The following is a 20,028-nucleotide window of genomic DNA, read 5'->3' as shown; positions in this document are numbered from 1 at the left end:
GTACCCATCCAATCGAAACAAACTAAAAACCAACCAATTCTACTTGTCTTTTAATCCACCCCTGTGCCCTTTGCTAAACTGACTTTCTTCTCCTTTAATGTGTTGTCTTGTCCCAAAATCTTGCCATATTCATATTTAGTTTCTAATTTAAAAACCACATCCCATTAAGCATAGTACAAACTCTTTTTGCTTGATGTAAACTTTCAAAGCTGACAAAACCATTCTTCTTCCCTAGCATACTCCTCATCTTTGCAATAAACACATTAACAACATTTTCATACTTTTAAAGAAATTGCCCAACAAACACTAATGCATTTGTTTTGGAATATTGTTGACAAACACCATAGCTGCCCTCCTAAAATGAAACTTTCCCTAGTTGAAATTGAATCAATTAAGATTGCCAACTTAGAAACTTGTGGTAATTACTTTAAAAAGTTAACCAATTTTAATTCAAATAATGAAACGACTGTTTTTCTCCAGCACAACTATAAAAAAATCTCATCAACTTTCTCACCAAACTCAGGGTCCATTCATTTTATTATGATTTATCACATCCCTATTTGACAGGGATTTATTAGCCAACTTTCCTACTCACTCTCATCCCCACAAAGGCTTCTCTATTTTCTCGTCTTGCTTTTCTCCTTTGTTGCTCCATTTTTCTTACCATAATCCTTTTCACCACTTCACTTAACAAACTCAACTTTCTATTTTTTTGTTTGCTTAAGAAAGGTAGATTTGATTGTGAAATATCTTCATCCAATTCCTTCAACTCTGTTGTGGAAGGTAAGACTCGAATTGGGCTTCCATTGGATCGATTTTTTCCTCCCCCTTTATTCCCCACTATTCCATCTATTCGGCTTTAATTCTTAACTCTCTTGGGGCTCGATATTATCCTCCTTTTATTAGGTTCTTGAAACCCATTATCACTTCTTGGGCCTTTAGATTTTCAACCCAAACCACTCCTTCATATATCTCTTTCTCCCTGATTTCACTACAGATCCTTTTTCCTCTTTAATATTTTGTAACCTTTCTTTTTCCACCTTTCTCGTTGCCCCAATAGTATCCTCATTAGTTAGGACATAGTTTGTTCATTCCCCTTTCATTCTCCTTTTGCTTCTGTGAAAGCGTCAGATTTCAGTTCACCAAAGTCAACCGCACGCTTGAATTTTGAACTCTTCATGCTATGATTCCACGTTTGAATCCTGAACTCAACATGCTCTGTCCTAGTGTCGCTTGTGCCTATTGATAAAACCAAGAGGTGGTGGCCACCACCTCTTGATTTTTAATTTTATTTATAATTATATGTATAAAATTTGATATATATATATATATTTATATATAAATTATAATTATTTTTATAATTATCTTTTAATTGGTTCATATCTAAAATTCTAAATGTGTCACTACTATTTATTCTACTTATTGTTTCTTTGTACCTAACTTCTCCACGTGTTAAATAGATTTCAACCTTCTTATTTCCCAATTCCACTACATATTCCATATTCTACATGAAAACCGAGCCCCATTTCTCTTCTGCATCCTAGTGCACCTTATTTTTCCTCCTAGTCCAACTATGTGTCGGTAGACTCCTCCTGCCGTAATTTCCTGCACTTGACTGTAGAAGACCTTCTTTCCAGTTTCCATTTTGATCACCTCCTCTATTTTGTCCTTTATCTCTGTCACTATAGGGATAGAGCCACAAAAATAGTTATCACCATTCATTGTTTTGCCTCCACCGCCAACAACTCCCCCCAACACGTCACCACATTCACAAATGTCTCATAAGTCCATGCATGTAAACTTGACAATTCATGTTATCATGTCGTAAACGTGTCAGACACGATTAAACACAAAACACGTTAAGGCTAAACACGAACATGACACATTTAATATTTATGTCTCAAATTTAAAACATGTACACATACACGTTTAATGCACGTGTAACACGACACGACACGATTAATACGTTTATTAAACGTGTCAATATATGACACGACACGATTAATAACACGTTTAACACGATTAACACGTTTAACACGTTAAATAAAAATATTTATAATTAAATATAATTTTATTATTTAAATTTAAAATCTATAATTATAAAAATAATTATAATAAAACAAAAATAATAATAACATCAAATAATCACCAAAAGTTAGAAATTATAGTTGAGCATGTATAATTACATTATACCCTTTATAAAATTAAAAAAACTTATTAAAATAATTATTTAAAATTATTTATATAAGGTTAAAATAGTTTTTAACTATTAATTTTTAATAAGTTAATAAATGTGTCACGTATACACGTTTAAACACGATAACACGATTAAACACGATAACACGATTAAGTAAATGTATTTAAACGTGTTTGTCGTTTCGTGTCTTAACGTGTCAAACACAATTAGATACGAAACACGTTAAGACTAAATTCAAAACTTGTTTAACCCGTATATTCTCGTGTCTTGTTAACGTGTTGTGTTCAAAATTGTCAGGTCTACATGCATGGATCAGTATACCATTGACTGACGACCACTTTTTTACAACTGTGTGCTATATTTTTCTGTCCACCTCTCCAACTTAGTGAATCACCATTTAAGCCACCTCCATTCATCTTTCTCCAACATATTCAATTCTTCTTTATCAGTGAAAGTCAGCAAGAAATGCCTTGGAGAAATACCCTTTACTGACACTCAAATATGCCTCTCCATCCTTAGCTTGTCAATTAATATCGCAACCTCACTTTCTTCTTTGGTTTTCCCTACCACCAAACCTTCCAACCAATGTAAAATTTCGCCACTTAAAACCCCTTTACACCTCTTGTTAATTTGAGCACTCTTCTCGTTCATTGAGTGTGATTCCACACTAGTGTTTTTGGCTCCTAGCAGCACTAGTGCGTATGACCTACACAATGCTTTGGTCTGTTTTGGTTATTGGTGGCCTTCATATATATGATTAGTCGATAATTGATTTGTTTGCATATGATAACAAAGATTGGACACGTAATATGAAAAAAAGTGGGGTAAAAAAATCTAACTATAAAGTAAGAATTTTTAAGTTTTCACAATATAAAAATTAAAAAATAAAAAAAATACTATTAAAATAAGTATAGTTGAAACTCAAAGGGATAAAAGTGTAGTAATACTGATTACAATATTTTTCTATATATTTTTTATTTTAGAGGAAGGGAAATTTAAATCCAATTAATAGAGTATGAAATACATAGACTTGCTATTGAATCAAATAATTTTGTTTTTCCCAATGTACATCATTCTTAGTAGGCAAGATCATTGTAGACACCTATTTCAAAAAAATCAAAAAAATAAATAATAATGAAATATAATAAAAAAATAAAAAAACAAGAAATAAATTTTTTTTAAAAAAGAAGAAGAACAGGAAAGGTTTGAGTGTGCTCAGTCCCTTCTCCAGTCCATCATTACAAGGCATTAATGCCCCTGAAAGGTAGCCGGATTTAGGGAAAAATGGTCACCTCTGGCTACCAACTCCCCTTTGTGCCAGAGACATGTGAAATCATGCTCAGAAGAGCATGATTTCACCTCTTGATTGTCCAATTTTTTGGACAATCTAGTTCTTAAAAGGGGGGAAGAGGAGCAAAACAAAAAGATAGAAAAAAAAAACAGAAAGAAAATGTTTAAAAAAAATCTTATTTTCTTCAAACAACCGAGACCTGCAAATCCAAAATACCCTAGTGTTCTACCAGCAGATTTCCTTGGCCACAATAACAAAAGATCAAAAATCAAAATAAACACAACACAAAAAAAAAAAAGAGATTAGATCTGGTGAGGGGCGGATTTGGGTGTGAAGGAGAGAGTTGATTTTGGAGGGTGGGAGAAAGAGAGTAAGTGAGGGGCATCGGTTGGGAGAAAGAGGGTCGAATCGGCACCGATTAAAGAATGAGGAAGAAGAGAGAGAAGGAGGCCGGCGGCTAAGGAGAAAAAGAAAGAAAAAGAAGGAAGGAAAAGAAACCAAGAGAGAAAAGAGAAAAAAGAAGAAAAATAGAAGAAGAAGAGAGAAAAAGGGGGGGTCGGGCTAAGAAAGAAGAAAGAGAAAGATAAGAAAAAAAAAAGAATGAAAAAAAAAGAGGAAGAAAGGTTCAAACGGCATTGGGTCCCTTAAAAAAGGGAAAGACTTTTCCTTTTGGGCCTTCAACAGCCCAATTGATTGAAGGACTTGGTGAGCTATACACAAATTGTTTGGGTTATTATTAAAACCCAAATAAGGTAAAAATCTAACCCCATTTCTTTATGAATGCATTATGAATTATGTTGCTTGGGTTTGGTCCAATTCATTAGGTTAAATATGTAATTAGATGGCATAAATTAAGCTAAATTACTTAGTATAGTGTCCTAAGGTTTATTTTAGATAATATTTTAAAGTATAGTATAAATATTAAAAAAAAAAAGAGATGTTTAAATAGAAGAAAATATTTATAGTATAAATATATTTAGATACTCAAATATATATATACGTGATGAAAATATAATTATTATAAAAAAATAAAAAAAAATAAATTTATATAATGTTCGAGACGGATTCTCACCGAAGTGTCGGGATAAATCCGAATTCTATACTCTAGTACCTATTAACTCAAATAATCATTGTTAAAAAAAATAATATATATTTTAAAAATAAATAAAGTTCGAGATGGATTCTCACCGAAGCATTGAGATGAATCCGAATTCTATACTGTAATACTCATTAACTCAAATAATCAGTGTAAAAAAATAACATACATCAAAAAAAATATATACATAACAATAAATATATGAACAAGGTAATAAATCATTTTAAATTATTAAACACGTTTATCGCATGAATAACGAGCTAACTAAATCAATAAACGCGTTCATGTAGATATCATCATTTTTATCCTGTCATAGCATGCAACGTTTATCTTATTAATGGGGCAAAAATTTCGATGATGAGATTTCCTCGAAGAGCTTGTAGAGACGAATTCTTCAGAGGATACTCCTAGGTAAGGAAAATTTCAAGACTTCACCAAAGCGTTGGGATAGTTTTCGAATGATTTTTCAATAAAAGATTATAGATCCCATCATTTAAAATTGAATAAATCATAACATCATTTGCAATTGCATCATGTGCACCGTGAAACCAAATAAAAAATTCAATCAAATAACATAATAAAGAATTAATTAATAAGAAGGATTAAGGGAACATAGGAATAGAGTCAAGGTAGGTTACAATAGGATAACTTAAGATTAAATGGTACCGTTTGAGGAACAGGCGTCATGGAGGTACTAACCCTTCTCCGTGAGTAACTACATTCCCGAACCTATCTTTGAAAAGTGTGGACTAGTTCTCGTTCTGTCAACAGATTTAAAATTAATTTTGAACTTTTTCAATTAGAATCGAGTTAATAGGTGACCAATCACACTTAAATAAAAAAGATTGGTGGCGACTCCTAAACATTTATTTTCGCTCGCGTCCAGCGGACGGGTTCCCGGACCCGCACGTTACGACAATCATAATATAGCAATATCCGAATATGAATCAACTTTCCTTAGTTGAAATTGATTCATGAATCAATTAAATTGCCAACTCACAAATCTGAGGTAATTACTTAAAAAGGTAACCAAACTTAATACAAATCATGAAACGGCTGTTTTTCATGAAAAATCTTGTCAGCTTTCTCAACAAACTCAAGGTCCATTCATTTTGGTTTGTCTATTCTCGCGTGAAAGTAGTCAAGAAAAAACCAAAACCAGCCTAGCAAAGAACTGAAACTGAAATTCCAGAAGCAGGCAAGCATCACATTTTACTCCATTCCTTCAATCCACGTTTTGGTTTCCTGACGAAGGAACTCAGAACACGTGGTTCAAAGGCATCTTTTTCATTTCCAGACTGCCCTATATTAAATCCCTTTGGTTGATTCGTTTTCATGCAGCAGTGTCTTGGTGAAATTTAGACCATATAGAACTGAGAGAGTGCTTTTGGGGTTTTCACTTTTGCAGGAAATGGCTGCTCAGGAAGACCAAAAGGACATCAAGCTTCCCTCTGATTCGATTCCCGAAGGCTGGGTTCTGGATACCATGGTGCAAGATGATGGTACCGAAGTCCAGGTATTGCTTAATCAATTACTAAGCGTATTTTGTTTATGTTTCATTTGATAACTTTGATCAAATTAACAATTCAAAATGGTTCAACTGATTTAAAGATGAGTACTTGCATGTAGGTATAATCACTTCGTGCGTATCTGATTTTGCCTTTACTAGAAGGGCTCTTTTTTCCTTATCATTTGATTGCACTTAATACTGAATCTGGTTGCCTAGATCCTATAAATATCAAACCTTCAATAATTTGTCTATTATATACTTTGATCCCACTTAGAAAGTGAATCAGATACGATCTTTACGTTACTAATATTTTTATATCTTTATTTATTATTTGATACACGATAAAGAAATTCGTTAAGTTCGTTAATCTTGTTAACAATCATTATATACTATCAAAAAGTATATAGATAGATCGATCGTTGACATTAACTAAATATAAATTTACACGTGTTTTACATGCATGTATTAACAATACTTTACAGTATTTATGAAGTTATACAAATTAAATTTTTTATCATTATTAATTAAATTAAAAAAATAAAATACGTGTGTCAGATATTTAAATTTCTAATAATATTGTACATGATATTTATATAAATACCAAAGAAGATTATAATTACGACGGAACATAGAATATTATTAAATATTAATACGACTTTTATTTAACTAATTAAGTTGTGATAATGGCAGTGCTACCTTTGTCCACCAACTGATCAACGTTTCTACACTTACGAAGATCTGATGCGATACGTGAGGTATGCCAAACGGGCCAAGGTTTCCATCTATGCTGATGTAAGTTTCAACTTCTTCTTTTCTTTTCTTCTGGCTTTTATTTACCTACTTCTTAGTTTTATTAACTTTTACACGCGGGTTAAATTTTTTTACTAATGTTAATGAAAAATAGATCTCGTAAATATTAATTAGAAATGTATTAGAAAAGTCAAAAATTGATCGAAGTGGGTGTATTTTATTGTTATTGAACTGAAACCAAATTGAAGAGATTAAAATCTAATTTTGATTTGTTTTATTTTCTTTTTTCCACTGCCCTACCTCATCAAGTGTTGATAAAATTAGGGATATTTCTGTAATGCTATTTCCCTTCCAAAACTATTTTCTCGCTTTGTATTACCTTAATAATGATATCTTACGTGTACGTATATGTGTGTATATTATATTTTTAAAATTGAAATTTGATCAAATTTAAATCCAAGCATAAATAGAATAATTTCTAATAAATATTAGTTTTAAATTTATATAATAAATTAAGATCCTTTTGGTATAATTGAAACTCACAGAAGAAAAAAATTCCAATAATTATATTCAATCCTACTATATATTCAACTCAATTTCCAATTTATCTTAAGAATTCTAAAGTTTTAGATATGTACAATTTAGTTTATTTCAATCGTTTTTAAATTGTAAATGTCTATTTTACATACATTTTTATCCGAACATTTGACTCATTGATTGAGGCATGATCTCTTATTTAAAGAGTAATATTCGAATTCTCTTTTTTTTCAATTATATAAAATAAATTACATTTTCATTTGGTTTAGTCGATTGTTTCTTTTTTATTTATCCTCAAATTAATTATACATAACTTTTGGGAGACGGTGGAGAAGGAAGATGGCTTTGGACCAATCAAGAGAGAAGGGCATAGCTCAAATCCTTTGGCTGGCATTAAGATAAGAGACATCAAGGGCAAATCTGTTGTGACGTCTGACTGAAGTTAGCAAAATGTTATGTTGAATAATAAGTGGATTGTCTTTTCCATTTCCGAATGCTTTGGTCCTGTGGTGATTTCCGCATATATTTTCGTTTCTTAAGTGTCTTTGAAGTTGAAGTCTGAATGACTAAATACTATTGTATGTACTCTGTTTAATTATCAGTTTGCCTTTTGTTTCGGTTATGTTTTTCTTTATTTTCGGGTTTGCTTTTCTTATTTTATGAAGAGAGAAAATATGATCCATAAATATATATTGCAAGCTATTTAGAATCAGTTTTCTTGTCTGAAAGTTATTTGATGGTAAGATATTGAACCTAATCTGAATTAGAAGAGAATGGACTATATACATGGCTGACTCCTACCTAACTTTGGTTCAAGGGGGATGATTCTATAAAGTACAAACTTTGGCCAAAAGTAGATTTTATATATTGTTATGTTATTCAATAGCTTTGACTACTTAAGTTGACCATAGAATTAAAAATAGCAGCCAATACTGTATTGGACAGGAGAATTTCTCCACTCACTCTTTTGGTTCAAAGATGTAATCAGTAAATACCGCCCTAAACGACTACGTTTTCACCAAATTCTTATGAAAGCCTAAAATTCCAAATCATATATTGATGGTCTACAAACAAAGCTTCAAGGGTTTGGTAGCTGGGACCAAATTGATCTGAAGGAGCTATGGAAACCCTCCCTCAACTCCCACAAGACATTATTGTCAATATACTGTCGAGGCTACCAGTCAAATCTCTGCTACAATTCAAGTGTGTGAGCAAGCCATGGCGGTCTTTGATCTCCGATCCTCATTTTGCTAAACTACAGCTCACCCAATCACAGAGGAACGGTAACTTTAGCAGCCAGAGAGTTCTTCTCATTACTGAGCCTCCAGAATCAGCAGCCTGTGAAGCTTCTGGTGATGATGATGACAGCAAATTAATTTTGAAACTTGAGTATCCGACGGCAATGAAGCGGACTCCTGACTCTGATGAATTGATGGATGGCCAGGTCGACTTGGGAGGGTCTTGCAATGGCTTGGTATGCTTAGTCTTTGAGAATGATCGCGTCTTCTTATTGAATCCAACAATTAGAGAAACCAAGGAATTGGCAAAGCTTAATGCTTTTGATCGAATGGGTACGTTCTCTTATGGTTTTGGCTTTGATTTCTCAACTAATGATTACAAAGTTGTTAGAGCTGCTCGCCCTTCTAGTGAGGATGATGCTTCTAGTGAGACTGAAGTAGAAATTCTGGAATTGAAGAGTAACATTTGGCGAAGGATTGAAGGCTTTAAGTCTGGTATCGAAATAGAAGGACCGGGGATTTTTCTCCATGGAGCGTTGTATTGGCTAGGGGAAAAAGAAAGTGACGGTCTAGAAATAGTAAATGTCATCGTCTCATTTCAATTAGCAGAAGAGAAATTCCAGCTGATGCCACTACCAGATCAGATTGAAGAGAGCAATGATTCGAGAGTTTTGGGGGTTTCTGGAGATTGCCTGTGCCTGTTTAATGGATGCGGTGAACGTTATTTTGAGGCATGGCTCTTGAAAGATAGCAACAAGTCATCGTGGACTAGATTGTTCGGTGTCCAGAGGGACCTTGTTCCAAGACATAGATACTGGGAAAAGGCATTATGTTACACAAAATCTGGTAAAGTTGTAATAGATTATGGTGGGCGGTGCTTAGTCTGGTATGATCCAAAAGAAAAGACATCAAAAACTTATACTTCGCGCAGTAATTGGGGTTGGTTTGATCCAGCTATCTATAACGAAAGCCTGATTTCACCGAATTGTTATGATGCCTAAAATTTTATTTAAGAAGCCTTCAAAGAGGCAAGTCAATTGTAAGGTGAGACAAGTTGCTTCTTCTCCCATTTCTATTATGTTATTGTGGTTAAATATGCAACAGCTACATAAAAAAGGGGTGCGTCTTTTCTTTGTAAGTATGCTAAGAAGTAGAAGATCTGTTTTAGCCAAATTCAATTGATTTATTGTTCAGGTAAGAAATTTGGCTAGGAAAGGATGGGTTGCACCGGTTTTCCGAAGAGAATATGGAATAGTAAAATCCTAATCTGCAATTACAGAAAAAGAAAAATTCAATAGAAAAAAAATGTGCTCCTAGTCTGGAAGATCATTAATCCCTAATTCAGCCTCTTGGACAAAAGCTTGATTAATGTTGGGTAAACTGCTCGACAGGTCCTCAACATAGTCAAAGTTTGAAAATTAGTGCCATCTTCTCTTATTTGAACAAATTAACTTCCTGTGCTTTAAATATTCGCTTGAAAATTAACCCAATAGTAAAAAAAAAAAGCATGGTCTTGTGAAGGACCAGAAACAGTGGACTTTATACATGGCTTCCCCTATACACATCTCTATTTGCCTCTCACATCTGGTTAATAATAATCAATTGAAAGTGGACGATTCTGTTGTCTTTACCGTAGAATTATATTAGTTAATAGCTTTATGACTCGTTCAATTCGTCTCCCACGTGCAATTACTACTTCAAAGGGGAGCTGCTGATCATTGAATTAAAAAAATATAGTAGCCATTCTTATTTTGACAGGGAATTTTTTTCTAAAATGCTTTGGTTCAAGAGCTGTTGAACCTTTCCACCAATGACAAATTAAATCCCATAACATTGATATTTGATAGCGTACAATGTAAGCTTCAAGGTAAATAAGAATACGTGATTTAGCTATTTAACTTAAGGGTTATCCAAGGAGCAAGGGCAGAACAAAATTAATCTGAAAGGAAGCCATGGAAACACTCCCTCAAGACATTATTGCCAATATACTGTCGAGGCTACCAGTCAAATTCCTGATACAACTAAAGTGTGTATGCAAGCCATGGAGGTCTTTGATCTCTGATCCCCAGTTTGCCAAACTACACCTCAAACAAACACAGAAGAACAGCAACTTTAGCAGGTATAGAGTCCTTCTCATCACTGAACCTCTTGAATCAATAGCCTGTGAAGCTTCGGCAGAAGATCTCGATGATGAAAGCAAACTGATATTGGAACTTGAGTATCCGTCGGCTATGAAGAAGACTCCTGACTCTGATGATTTGGTGGACGGTTGGCTTGATTTAGGAGGTTCTTGTAATGGCTTGATATGTGCAGTCTTTGAGCATGAGCGCATCTTCTTATGGAATCCAACTATTAGAGAAGCCAAGGAATTGGCAAACCTCAACGCTTTTGATCCAAAGGCTTCCTTCTCTTACGGTCTTGGCTATGATTTCTTAACCGATGATTACAAAGTAGTTAGAGCTGCTCGTCCTTCTACCGCTAATGCTTCAAACGAAACTGAAGTCGAAGTTTTGGCGTTGAAAAGTAACAATTGGCGAAGGGTTCAAGGCCTCCAATCTGGCACAGAAATTGAAGGACCTGGGCTTTTCTTCCATGGAACATTGCATTGGTTAGCAGCAAGAGAAACTGGCCTCAAAAAAATTTATGTAATTGTTGCATTTCACATGGTAGAAGAGAAATTCTATGAACTGGTGCCGGTACCAGATCATGTTGAAGAGAGCAAAGATAACACACTGGTTTTGGGGATTTCAGGAGATTGCCTATGCCTGTTCTATGGATACGATTGTGAAAATGTTTTTGAGGCATGGCTGTTGAAGGAATATGGCATCAAGTCGTCATGGAGTAGATTGTTCAGTGTCCACAGAGACATCTTGCATGGATATAAATACTGGGAGAATGCATTATGCTATACAAAAACTGGTAAAGTTTTAATAGATTATGATGGAAGGGAATTAGTCTGGTATGATCCTAAAGAAAAGACATCAAAAACTTTTACTCCAGGCAATCACTGGGATTGGTTTCAACCAGCTATCTATATTGAAAGCCTGGTTTCGCCAAATTGTTATGGTGCAACCAATGTATAGACACAACTATGCATAACACTTAGTTAATGAGGAAACGTTCAAAGGGGCGAACAAATTATGAGGCGAGGCAAGCTACCCTCCTTTATTCTTACACTTATTGTTGATGCAACAGCAACCGTTGTTAACTGGAACCTTTTTTTTTCTTTTATAATTTCTGCATAAAGGCCTTGGCTTTATAGTGCATATATATTTTCTGTTTTGCTATATGCTAAGAAGTTGAAGATTTGGTCGTCTAAAGTCAGTAGATGTGTTGTTCAGGTAATAAATTTGGCTAGGAAAGGAGATTTTGCAGAGAATTTCCTTGTTTGATGTGGGACTGTGTAACATTAAAATTGAAGTGGTTGTTAATTATTTAGATTCCTGATTCTCCTTTAGCTTCTTATTATAATTTGTTGAAAAATTCAAATTGTATCTGTTGACCAATGCCAAGGAACAAAAATTATGAATTAAGTTGGTATAATGGACATTTTGAAGTTAATATATAGATCACCCCATGCAGTCCATTGATAAACTCCAAGTTAACAACAAAATTCCTTTTGGGGGCCGTGTGGGGGTGCCTTAATGCCTTGCTTTGTTGCTGGTGGGTTGTATTGTTTTGGCCAAATAAGCTTGATTTATATGGGTGGTCAAAATTAGGAAATCAGTGCATTTTCTTTTATTTGAAGACATTAATTTCATGTACTTCGATATCGGTGGCAAACGGAGAAATGGTAGTACTAAGTTAATCTAATTTTTTATTTACAGCAGCTAGAAAATCTTTTTTAAAAAACAAAAAAACACCATGGTCTTGTGAATTACCTCATGTTGGACAAATATAGTATTTTTACTCCCGTAAAAATCTCCATTTTCCTACCACTTGAAAGCGGATGATTCTTCGTTATGGTATTATTGCATTTATTCAATAGCTCTGACGTACAGTTCAATCAATCTCCCTAAAAACGCTAATGGATATTCTAATTATTACAAGATACTCTTAAGTATTCGAACCGGTTACATAAAATTAAAATACTCTGTAATCGGATTCGAGTAGTAATTTCACTATTTATATCGAGTTCGAGTACTACTTTTTGGGTACCTGATATCCGAATCCAATTATGATTTATGTTTAAACCAAACTGTGTATCGTGTCCGTGGGCTTAGCTTTCGCCTTGGATTAAATCTTGGATATGAATGTTTAAGTCCAAACTCAATTCTGTCTCAATGTGAAAACATGATCATATTAATAAAATTAAATTAGAAATACATTTACAAATATAAATAAAAAATTAATATAATAATATATTTTAATATTTTAATAATAAATTTAATTAAAATGGATGACTGAATCTATACTTAAATTTTAAGATATCAATCAAGTTTGACCATAAATACCTAGCCATAGAGAGTATATTTTTGAAGTGGCAATTACATGGTTCACTAGTTGAGTCATTTTGTTAGTTTTGACATGTGTTTCGAATGGCTTAAAACATTATAAATCTTAATTAATGTTGGTTTTGTTAGTTTAATAAGGAAAATTTATGAATAAAAAGTCACTAAAATAAAGATCTCTCTTTTTCTTATTTGCATCAAAATTCTTATATTCGAAATTATTCAACTCAATAATCTAATTTATCTGGAATTGCATCAGATTTTAAACAACTGATAAACGAGTTGAAATATTTATTTAATAATATATTTTTGCTTAAGGTTATTTTAGTTATAAGATCTTAATCACATTGCAATTTATTTGGTTAGTGGATTAGTGTTTGATAGAATTGATTAATTGTTTAATTTTTATTTTTAACATATAGTTAAATATATTAATTCTTTTTCTTGAGTTAGAATTTGAACTATCAACTGGGGTGTCCATTATATTCTAGCATAAACCCATTTTTAATCCCTACTATTGGTTTGTAAGGGTCTGATCTCCATTTCACTTGGTCCGTAGAAGGGTCGGCCTGATAGGCTCAACATCGTGCGGCCTGTAACAATGAAGTTTTCATTTTTCTTTTTTGTGTGTACCGAAGTGCCCTTCTTCTCTTTCAAACGAATCAAACCCAACCTCTGACTTATCCTCCTTTCTTCTCTGTGCAAAATCCAGCATTTTTGAAACAGAAAACCAATTCTCTATAGCCCAAGGCTTTATGGCAGTAGTTTCAAGTGCTCATTCAACTATCTTCTCCAAAACCTCGCTTTTTCACCACATTAATGGTTTCAAACGCTTCACTTTTTGCTTACCCTTTTCTACTTCTGCTGCTGTTTCTCTTTCTGCTAAGAAGAAGTGGAGACAACCAGTGGCTTCTTCAGTGCTAGAGCTTGGTGGAAACAAAATTGCTAAAGATGGTAAAAAATGCCACTTTCTATGGACTTGGTTTTTTCTGTTATGCTTATTTTTTACTGTTCTTGAATTGGGTCATTTGAATATTTCCTGTTATTGCATTTTAACTAGATGGGTCTATCCGATTCTTGCATTTTCTTTCTCTAGTACTAGTAAATTGTTTTGGGTATTTTATCCCGTGTTTCACTCCGAGTTGGTAAAGGTTTAATTTATTTTGTAATGGACCTAATCGCATTTGTGTGTTGGAGCTTTCAGAATATGCCCTTTGTGTGTCTTTAAGTTGTATATGATAAGAAAGTTAAAATTATGGTGTGATTTGTTATATTTTGGAACGGAAGATATCTATAAGATGGTAAGTGTAGGTGGATTACCCCTTCATGGATGTTGTGAAATAATTGAAAATTTTCAGCAACTAAAATCTATTGCTTGAGTTTTTAGTTTGAATATGTGCATGGTATGTGCTTTGATTTCTTGTTATTGGTGAAATTTTGATTCATGACCACTTTTTTATGCATAGTTTTATGATTGGTTTAGTGTTGTTTGGATGGTGCGATTTGTAGATGTGGTGAGGGATGACCCAACGAACAATGTTCCAGACACGATGTTTTCAAAACTGGGAATGCAGCTCCACAGAAGGAATAACCACCCTCTTGGGATTTTGAAGAATGGAATATATGAGTATTTTGATACTAATTACCCAAACATGTTTGATAAGTTTGATGATCTCTGCCCAATTGTTTCAGTAAAACAGGTATAATGTGGTCCACTATTCCCTGTATTACCTTGCCCTCTTTTATGTTCCTCTGAATTAGCAAATATTATTGGATGGCAAAGGATCAGCTTTTGAGTCTAGATTTTCTATAAATCAATCTTATGCTCTGTTTTAGAATAATTGGTCTAAGATCTTTGAAAAGTTAAAAAAATTTCATCTGAATTTGTATCTGTATGGACTTCAGAGATAAACGAAGCTTGTGTATTAACTTATGAATTATGTAATTTACCATGTAGGCTTGAACCTCTATGTATGTATGTGTGTGTGGGTTAGTGAGTGAGAGGGAGAGAATAGATTTGGGTCAAATATTGAGGTTATAGACAGTTTTCTCTCCTTACAATGTGGCCCATTAAAGCATGTTTTGTTCCACAATACGTGGTCTCTCTAGTCAACTTCTTGAATTGACCATGTGATTTGAATATAATTCAATCTCTCCAATCCAAAAGGCTTTTACATATCCGCATAGCTATTTTTGGGCTCTGCAAGCAGTATGACTAGCCAGTAAGAATATTCTTCTACCCTTAGGTTTTGATTTTAGAGTCGTTCAATTCTGAAGTGTTGGAATGGTGAATGTACTAATTTGCATACTTATATGCAACTTTAACTTCCTCAAATTGAAGTTTAAAGTATATAAGGAAATTTTTCATTCCTATCTAAGCTCATATAATACTCATCAGAATTGTTCAAAATTGTACTTGACAAATTCTGGACCTCTATTGTTGTCCAATTTTATTTGCTCAGAATTGGATTTTCAGTATGCAAAGTTATGCCTCATTTTTTATTTGTGCTCCTCTGAAATGAAGAAACCTTTTGTCATCTATTTGATGAATTAATATCATTTCTCAGTTATGTTATATCTTGCAAAATGTTTGTGAGAACATATATTTATATAGTTATTTATTTATGACAGTAAATCTTCTTGCAGAATTTTGATGATGTCCTGGTGCCTGCTGATCATGTAAGCAGGAGCTATAATGATACATACTATGTTGACTCTCAAACTGTGCTGAGGTGTCATACAAGTGCTCATCAAGCAGAGCTGTTGAGAAGGGGACACACTCATTTCCTTGTAACTGGTGATGTGTACCGTAGAGACTCTATTGATTCTACCCATTACCCTGTGTTTCATCAGGTTTGATTTTGTTGAAAATTTCTTTAATGTTGACTAGCTTTACAAAATTCTCTTCTCTTGGGAAATTGTTCCAAGTACATGGTAATTTTGCATTCCTTGCTACATGCCCAGCACAGCCATCCATATGATGGGCCCTACAATGGGCTCCTGCATGGGTCCACATGATGAACAGCTGTGATTTGACATGTAACATATGTTATAAGATGGCCATGTTCATAAATCAAGGTCCCTTCTTGTTTTTTGCCCCTAAAACATCTGGCCTTTTACCATACAGATGGAAGGGGTTCGTGTTTTTACTCCTGATAATTGGGAGGCATCAGGTCTGGATCCCACATCATATGCAGCTGAGGACTTAAAGAAAAGTCTAGAGGGCCTTGCTCGTCACTTATTTGGTAATTCTTAGAGTCGAAGCTTTTTTGAGGGATTACAATTTTTGCAAATGATGATGCGTATCTGCCACAATGAGATATAGGGATTCAGAAATCATATTCCTTATTGAAGTAAGATCTTTATTTACATCATGAATGCACTATTGGAATTGGCAAGGAGTGGCAATTTTTGTGACAAGAATTCATCGCAGATTTGCATTTTTTTTGGAGATACCATGGAGATATATGTACCAATGTGCAAGATATCTGGACTTATGTGCAATAATAAATTTTTTTATTGAGAGAAGTGTCTAACTAGCTGCTATAAAACTCAGATCACTTGCAAAATTTTATGTAGTTAGTCATCAAAGTGCTTGTGTCTGGGGTTGATCATGTACTTGGTAAGGACTGCTACATGTTAAAGTCAATTAGCCTCAATCTGTTAACATTCCAGGTGCCGTTGAGATGCGTTGGATCGATGCCTATTTTCCATTTACAAATCCTTCTTATGAACTTGAAATCTATTTTAAGGTATTCTCTTAATCCTCTTTTATAGAATAGTGTTAGTGTTTTCTTTAAGCATGACTTATTCAGTCTGAAGAATTTTGTTTGCCTTCTCCATTGCTTACTTTATTGCAATGCTCATGGTCCTTTTGTCAAAAAATTCTACTATGATTGTTTGACAGCAAAAGATTTAGAGGGTGAACAGTATGCTTATTGTTGTAATCATAAATTGTACTAAGCTAAATCAAGATTTGAATGTTCTAATACCTCCTTAACTACATGTATGTACTCTGTGTTACTAGCCCTCATTATTACTTTTATTAATTGACTGTTCAATCTGAATCTTCTTAAATCAATGACTATTTCATGTGGTAACTTTAGCACTGAGTATGACTTACCAGCCACCTACAACAATTGTCAGGAAAAATGGATGGAGGTTTTGGGTTGTGGAGTGATGGAGCAAGAAATATTGAAAAGTAATGGTAGATTAAACAGTGTTGCTTGGGCCTTTGGACTTGGATTGGAGCGGCTTGCAATGGTTTTATTTGACATACCGGATATTCGGCTTTTTTGGTCAACTGATGAACGATTTACCTCACAGGTAGCTCCTGAATGTAGCTCCACGATTTGAAAGTTGAAGTTCTTAAATTTCCAATTTAGTATCTTCATCTAAGCTGGATTTGATTAAGCTACTTGAATGCAGTTTTCCCAAGGCCAAATGGGAGTGAAGTTTAAACCCTTTTCAAAGGTATAAATTAAGAAAATGGTTTATTTTAACCCTTTCCACAGTATATTCTTTTAATAGTTTAGTACTTATTATGGAAGAATGACTTGACACATCAATTGTTTTTGCAGTATCCTCCCTGTTATAAAGACATCAGCTTTTGGATCAATGAATCATTTACTGAGAACAATTTATGTGAAGTTATAAGAGGAATAGCTGGGGATCTTGTTGAAGAGGTATGCAATTTACATCTGTTGGCTAGAAATATCTTCTGAAGACATAAACATGTTCATCTATATGGTAAATTTGCCCAACTGAATGTTATATAGAGTACGTATTATCAGTTTATAAATATTATAAATTATCTGAATGATGGAAAAGGTATTGACAGAGATGAGTGTGTTTGACTGACTTGCTTTATCTCATCCATTATTAACAGAAAAACAGAAAGAATTGATTCAATGGAGTTGAAATAAGTAATATCTCATATGTATGTCTGTTCAGTGGCTCTGAATGGACTCTATTGATTGCTTTCACTTTCTTTGGCCTGGGATGGGAAAGGTTCTTATCTGTTTTTCTGAAAATAAGGTTGCTAGGTTTCTGTGGAGGAAGTCATGTCAACAAAGGACCAAACTAAAGCGGTGGTGGTGTTGGGAAAGTGTAAATGATGTACAAAACAATTTGTTGCTTCTCAAGTTGTTGTTAGGCGAAGACTTTATCGTTGAAGTTTTAAAGAAAATAATAAATGACACTGTGGATTTAAAATAGATGTCCCAATTTTAGATTTCTAGTTTTTCTTTTAATATGACTTATTTTTAACCCACAGCTGGGCTATATAAAACAATTGGGAGTATCCAGTGGAAATGGTTATGTATGCTGGAGTGAATGAGGTGTTCTATAAAAAATAGAAATTATCCATCAGCCAATGTTGTGTCTCAAATGACAGTTACAAAGAAATTTTTGTTCAATAATTTTTTTTAAAGAAAAATGATGAGGATTCAAAGCTTTGGATACTGGTGGTTTTGCATTATAGCTTTATACATATGAGATTGTGATTTCATGGTAAAATATCTTTCTCTGATTCTGTCATAACAATTGTAATTATTTATACTCCCTTACATATTGAAGGCCAGAATGTACAGATTACAGGGAGTAACTATGTTGAACCGATTGATGTTTGTTCAGCCTAGGGGAATGGGGATTTTGTATTTTGTTTTTTCCTTTTGTAGGGTGCTGAGGTTCTTGATTGTTTTTGATGATGTTGAGGGGAACTGGCAGATAAGGGGAAGGCCAGGGAACCCATTCCTTTTGTATAGTTTTTTGAGTTCAGGTATCCTTAGGATGATTCAAGGATGTTATTCTCTAATCCAGGGAATAACAGAGTTGAATCTGCTTGTATGTTGCTACAGAGGCAAATGATTGCTTCCCTCTGTGTTGAATATATCTTAAATTTTCAAAAAAAAAATATATACATATTCAAGACTGGTGTGGATGACTGATTCGTCTGCTAGGATATCTTATTGATGTACAAAGCATATTTTAAATTCTACATGGAAAGGCCTTAAAGCACTACTATCAACAGGTCAATGTTGTACATGATGGAAAGTTTTGTACATGTTTGGCTTTAATTAAACCTAGGTTGTCACATAAATCTTTCAACAATCGTAATATGAAGCATTTGAGGGTCTTTTGTGGTAGGTATGTTCAATAATAATATTTATTTTTGTTACTACCAGGTGAGTTTGATAGATAACTTTCCCAACAAGAAAGGGATGACAAGTCATTGTTACCGGATTACATATCGGTCCATGGAGCGTTCACTCACAGATGAGGAGATTAATGACCTGCAGGTATTGCTGTGCTTTCGTTCTGTGCTTACTATTATTGATATTACTATTACTATAATCTTAAAGTGTTCTTTCAAGGTAAGACAATGTAGTCTAAAATATGTTTATAATTGTGAATGCAGTGGAACGTGAGAGAACAGGTGCAGAGCAAGTTAAATGTTGTCCTAAGATGATCGTTATCGATACCTACACAAAGTGCAAACATATTTTTCTCTATTTGAGTTATAGGTATTGCATCTTGAAAATGATCATACTGCACAGTTTTCAGTTATTTATTGCTGTTGTAAGGTTTTAGGCTGGTTAAGTCATGGAATATACACAAGAATTCTACAATTGTATTCCGTTGACTGTTCCTTGACGATAAAGCATTTTTTTTCATCCTTCTTCTAATAATATTGTCATATATACATTGTTATTTTGCTCTGTGATGAGTATCATTTTTCATTCATTCTAATTTGCTGCTTGCATCCAACCTTTTTTTCTTTTCACCTTTAGGAAATTAAAGAACAGTGTTGAAGAAATTGCGTTGAGCAAAAGTCCTAGATGCATATAGGAACAAAAATTGGCTGGATTATAGGATCTAGTAACATAACATTAAGAAAAAGTTCAGGGAGGGAAAAAGCAAATAATATTTGGCAAAGAATTCAAGATCTCCAATCAGA

General features: G+C 33.7%; 4 protein-coding genes across 5 annotated transcripts; all 4 read left to right on the top strand.

Annotated features, from left to right (window-relative positions):
* On the top strand, positions 5,926 to 8,090 carry LOC18602670. 2 transcript variants are annotated; one of them, XM_018118629.1, is made up of 3 exons: positions 5,926 to 6,100; positions 6,785 to 6,886; positions 7,705 to 8,090. In XM_018118629.1, the coding sequence occupies exons 1-3, from the start codon at positions 5,996 to 5,998 to the stop codon at positions 7,819 to 7,821; spliced, it is 324 nt and encodes a 107-aa protein (XP_017974118.1). In that variant the 5' UTR covers positions 5,926 to 5,995; the 3' UTR covers positions 7,822 to 8,090. The 2 variants fall into 2 exon arrangements, with proteins under 2 accessions (XP_017974118.1, XP_017974117.1); XM_018118628.1 differs by having other exon boundaries at positions 5,928 to 6,100; positions 6,785 to 6,884; positions 7,691 to 8,090.
* LOC18507219 (F-box protein CPR30) lies at positions 8,441 to 9,757 on the top strand. Its single transcript, XM_007099604.2, has one exon. The coding sequence runs from the start codon at positions 8,502 to 8,504 to the stop codon at positions 9,618 to 9,620; it is 1,119 nt and encodes a 372-aa protein (XP_007099666.2). The 5' UTR covers positions 8,441 to 8,501; the 3' UTR covers positions 9,621 to 9,757.
* LOC108661627 (F-box protein CPR30-like) lies at positions 10,572 to 11,702 on the top strand. Its single transcript, XM_018119093.1, has one exon. It carries the CDS (start codon positions 10,572 to 10,574, stop codon positions 11,700 to 11,702), a length of 1,131 nt encoding a protein of 376 aa, XP_017974582.1.
* Positions 13,645 to 19,789, top strand: LOC18602668 (phenylalanine--tRNA ligase, chloroplastic/mitochondrial). Its single transcript, XM_018120192.1, has 10 exons — positions 13,645 to 14,024; positions 14,580 to 14,770; positions 15,717 to 15,923; positions 16,198 to 16,315; positions 16,746 to 16,822; positions 17,217 to 17,396; positions 17,499 to 17,543; positions 17,651 to 17,755; positions 19,256 to 19,369; positions 19,489 to 19,789. The coding sequence occupies exons 1-10, from the start codon at positions 13,826 to 13,828 to the stop codon at positions 19,537 to 19,539; spliced, it is 1,287 nt and encodes a 428-aa protein (XP_017975681.1). The 5' UTR covers positions 13,645 to 13,825; the 3' UTR covers positions 19,540 to 19,789.

Source organism: Theobroma cacao, chromosome 4 (genome assembly GCF_000208745.1).
Source record: "Theobroma cacao cultivar B97-61/B2 chromosome 4, Criollo_cocoa_genome_V2, whole genome shotgun sequence".
Lineage (NCBI taxonomy): Eukaryota > Viridiplantae > Streptophyta > Magnoliopsida > Malvales > Malvaceae > Theobroma > Theobroma cacao.
The sequence above is the reverse complement of the archived record's forward strand: the minus strand, read 5'-3'. Positions and strand labels throughout refer to the sequence as shown.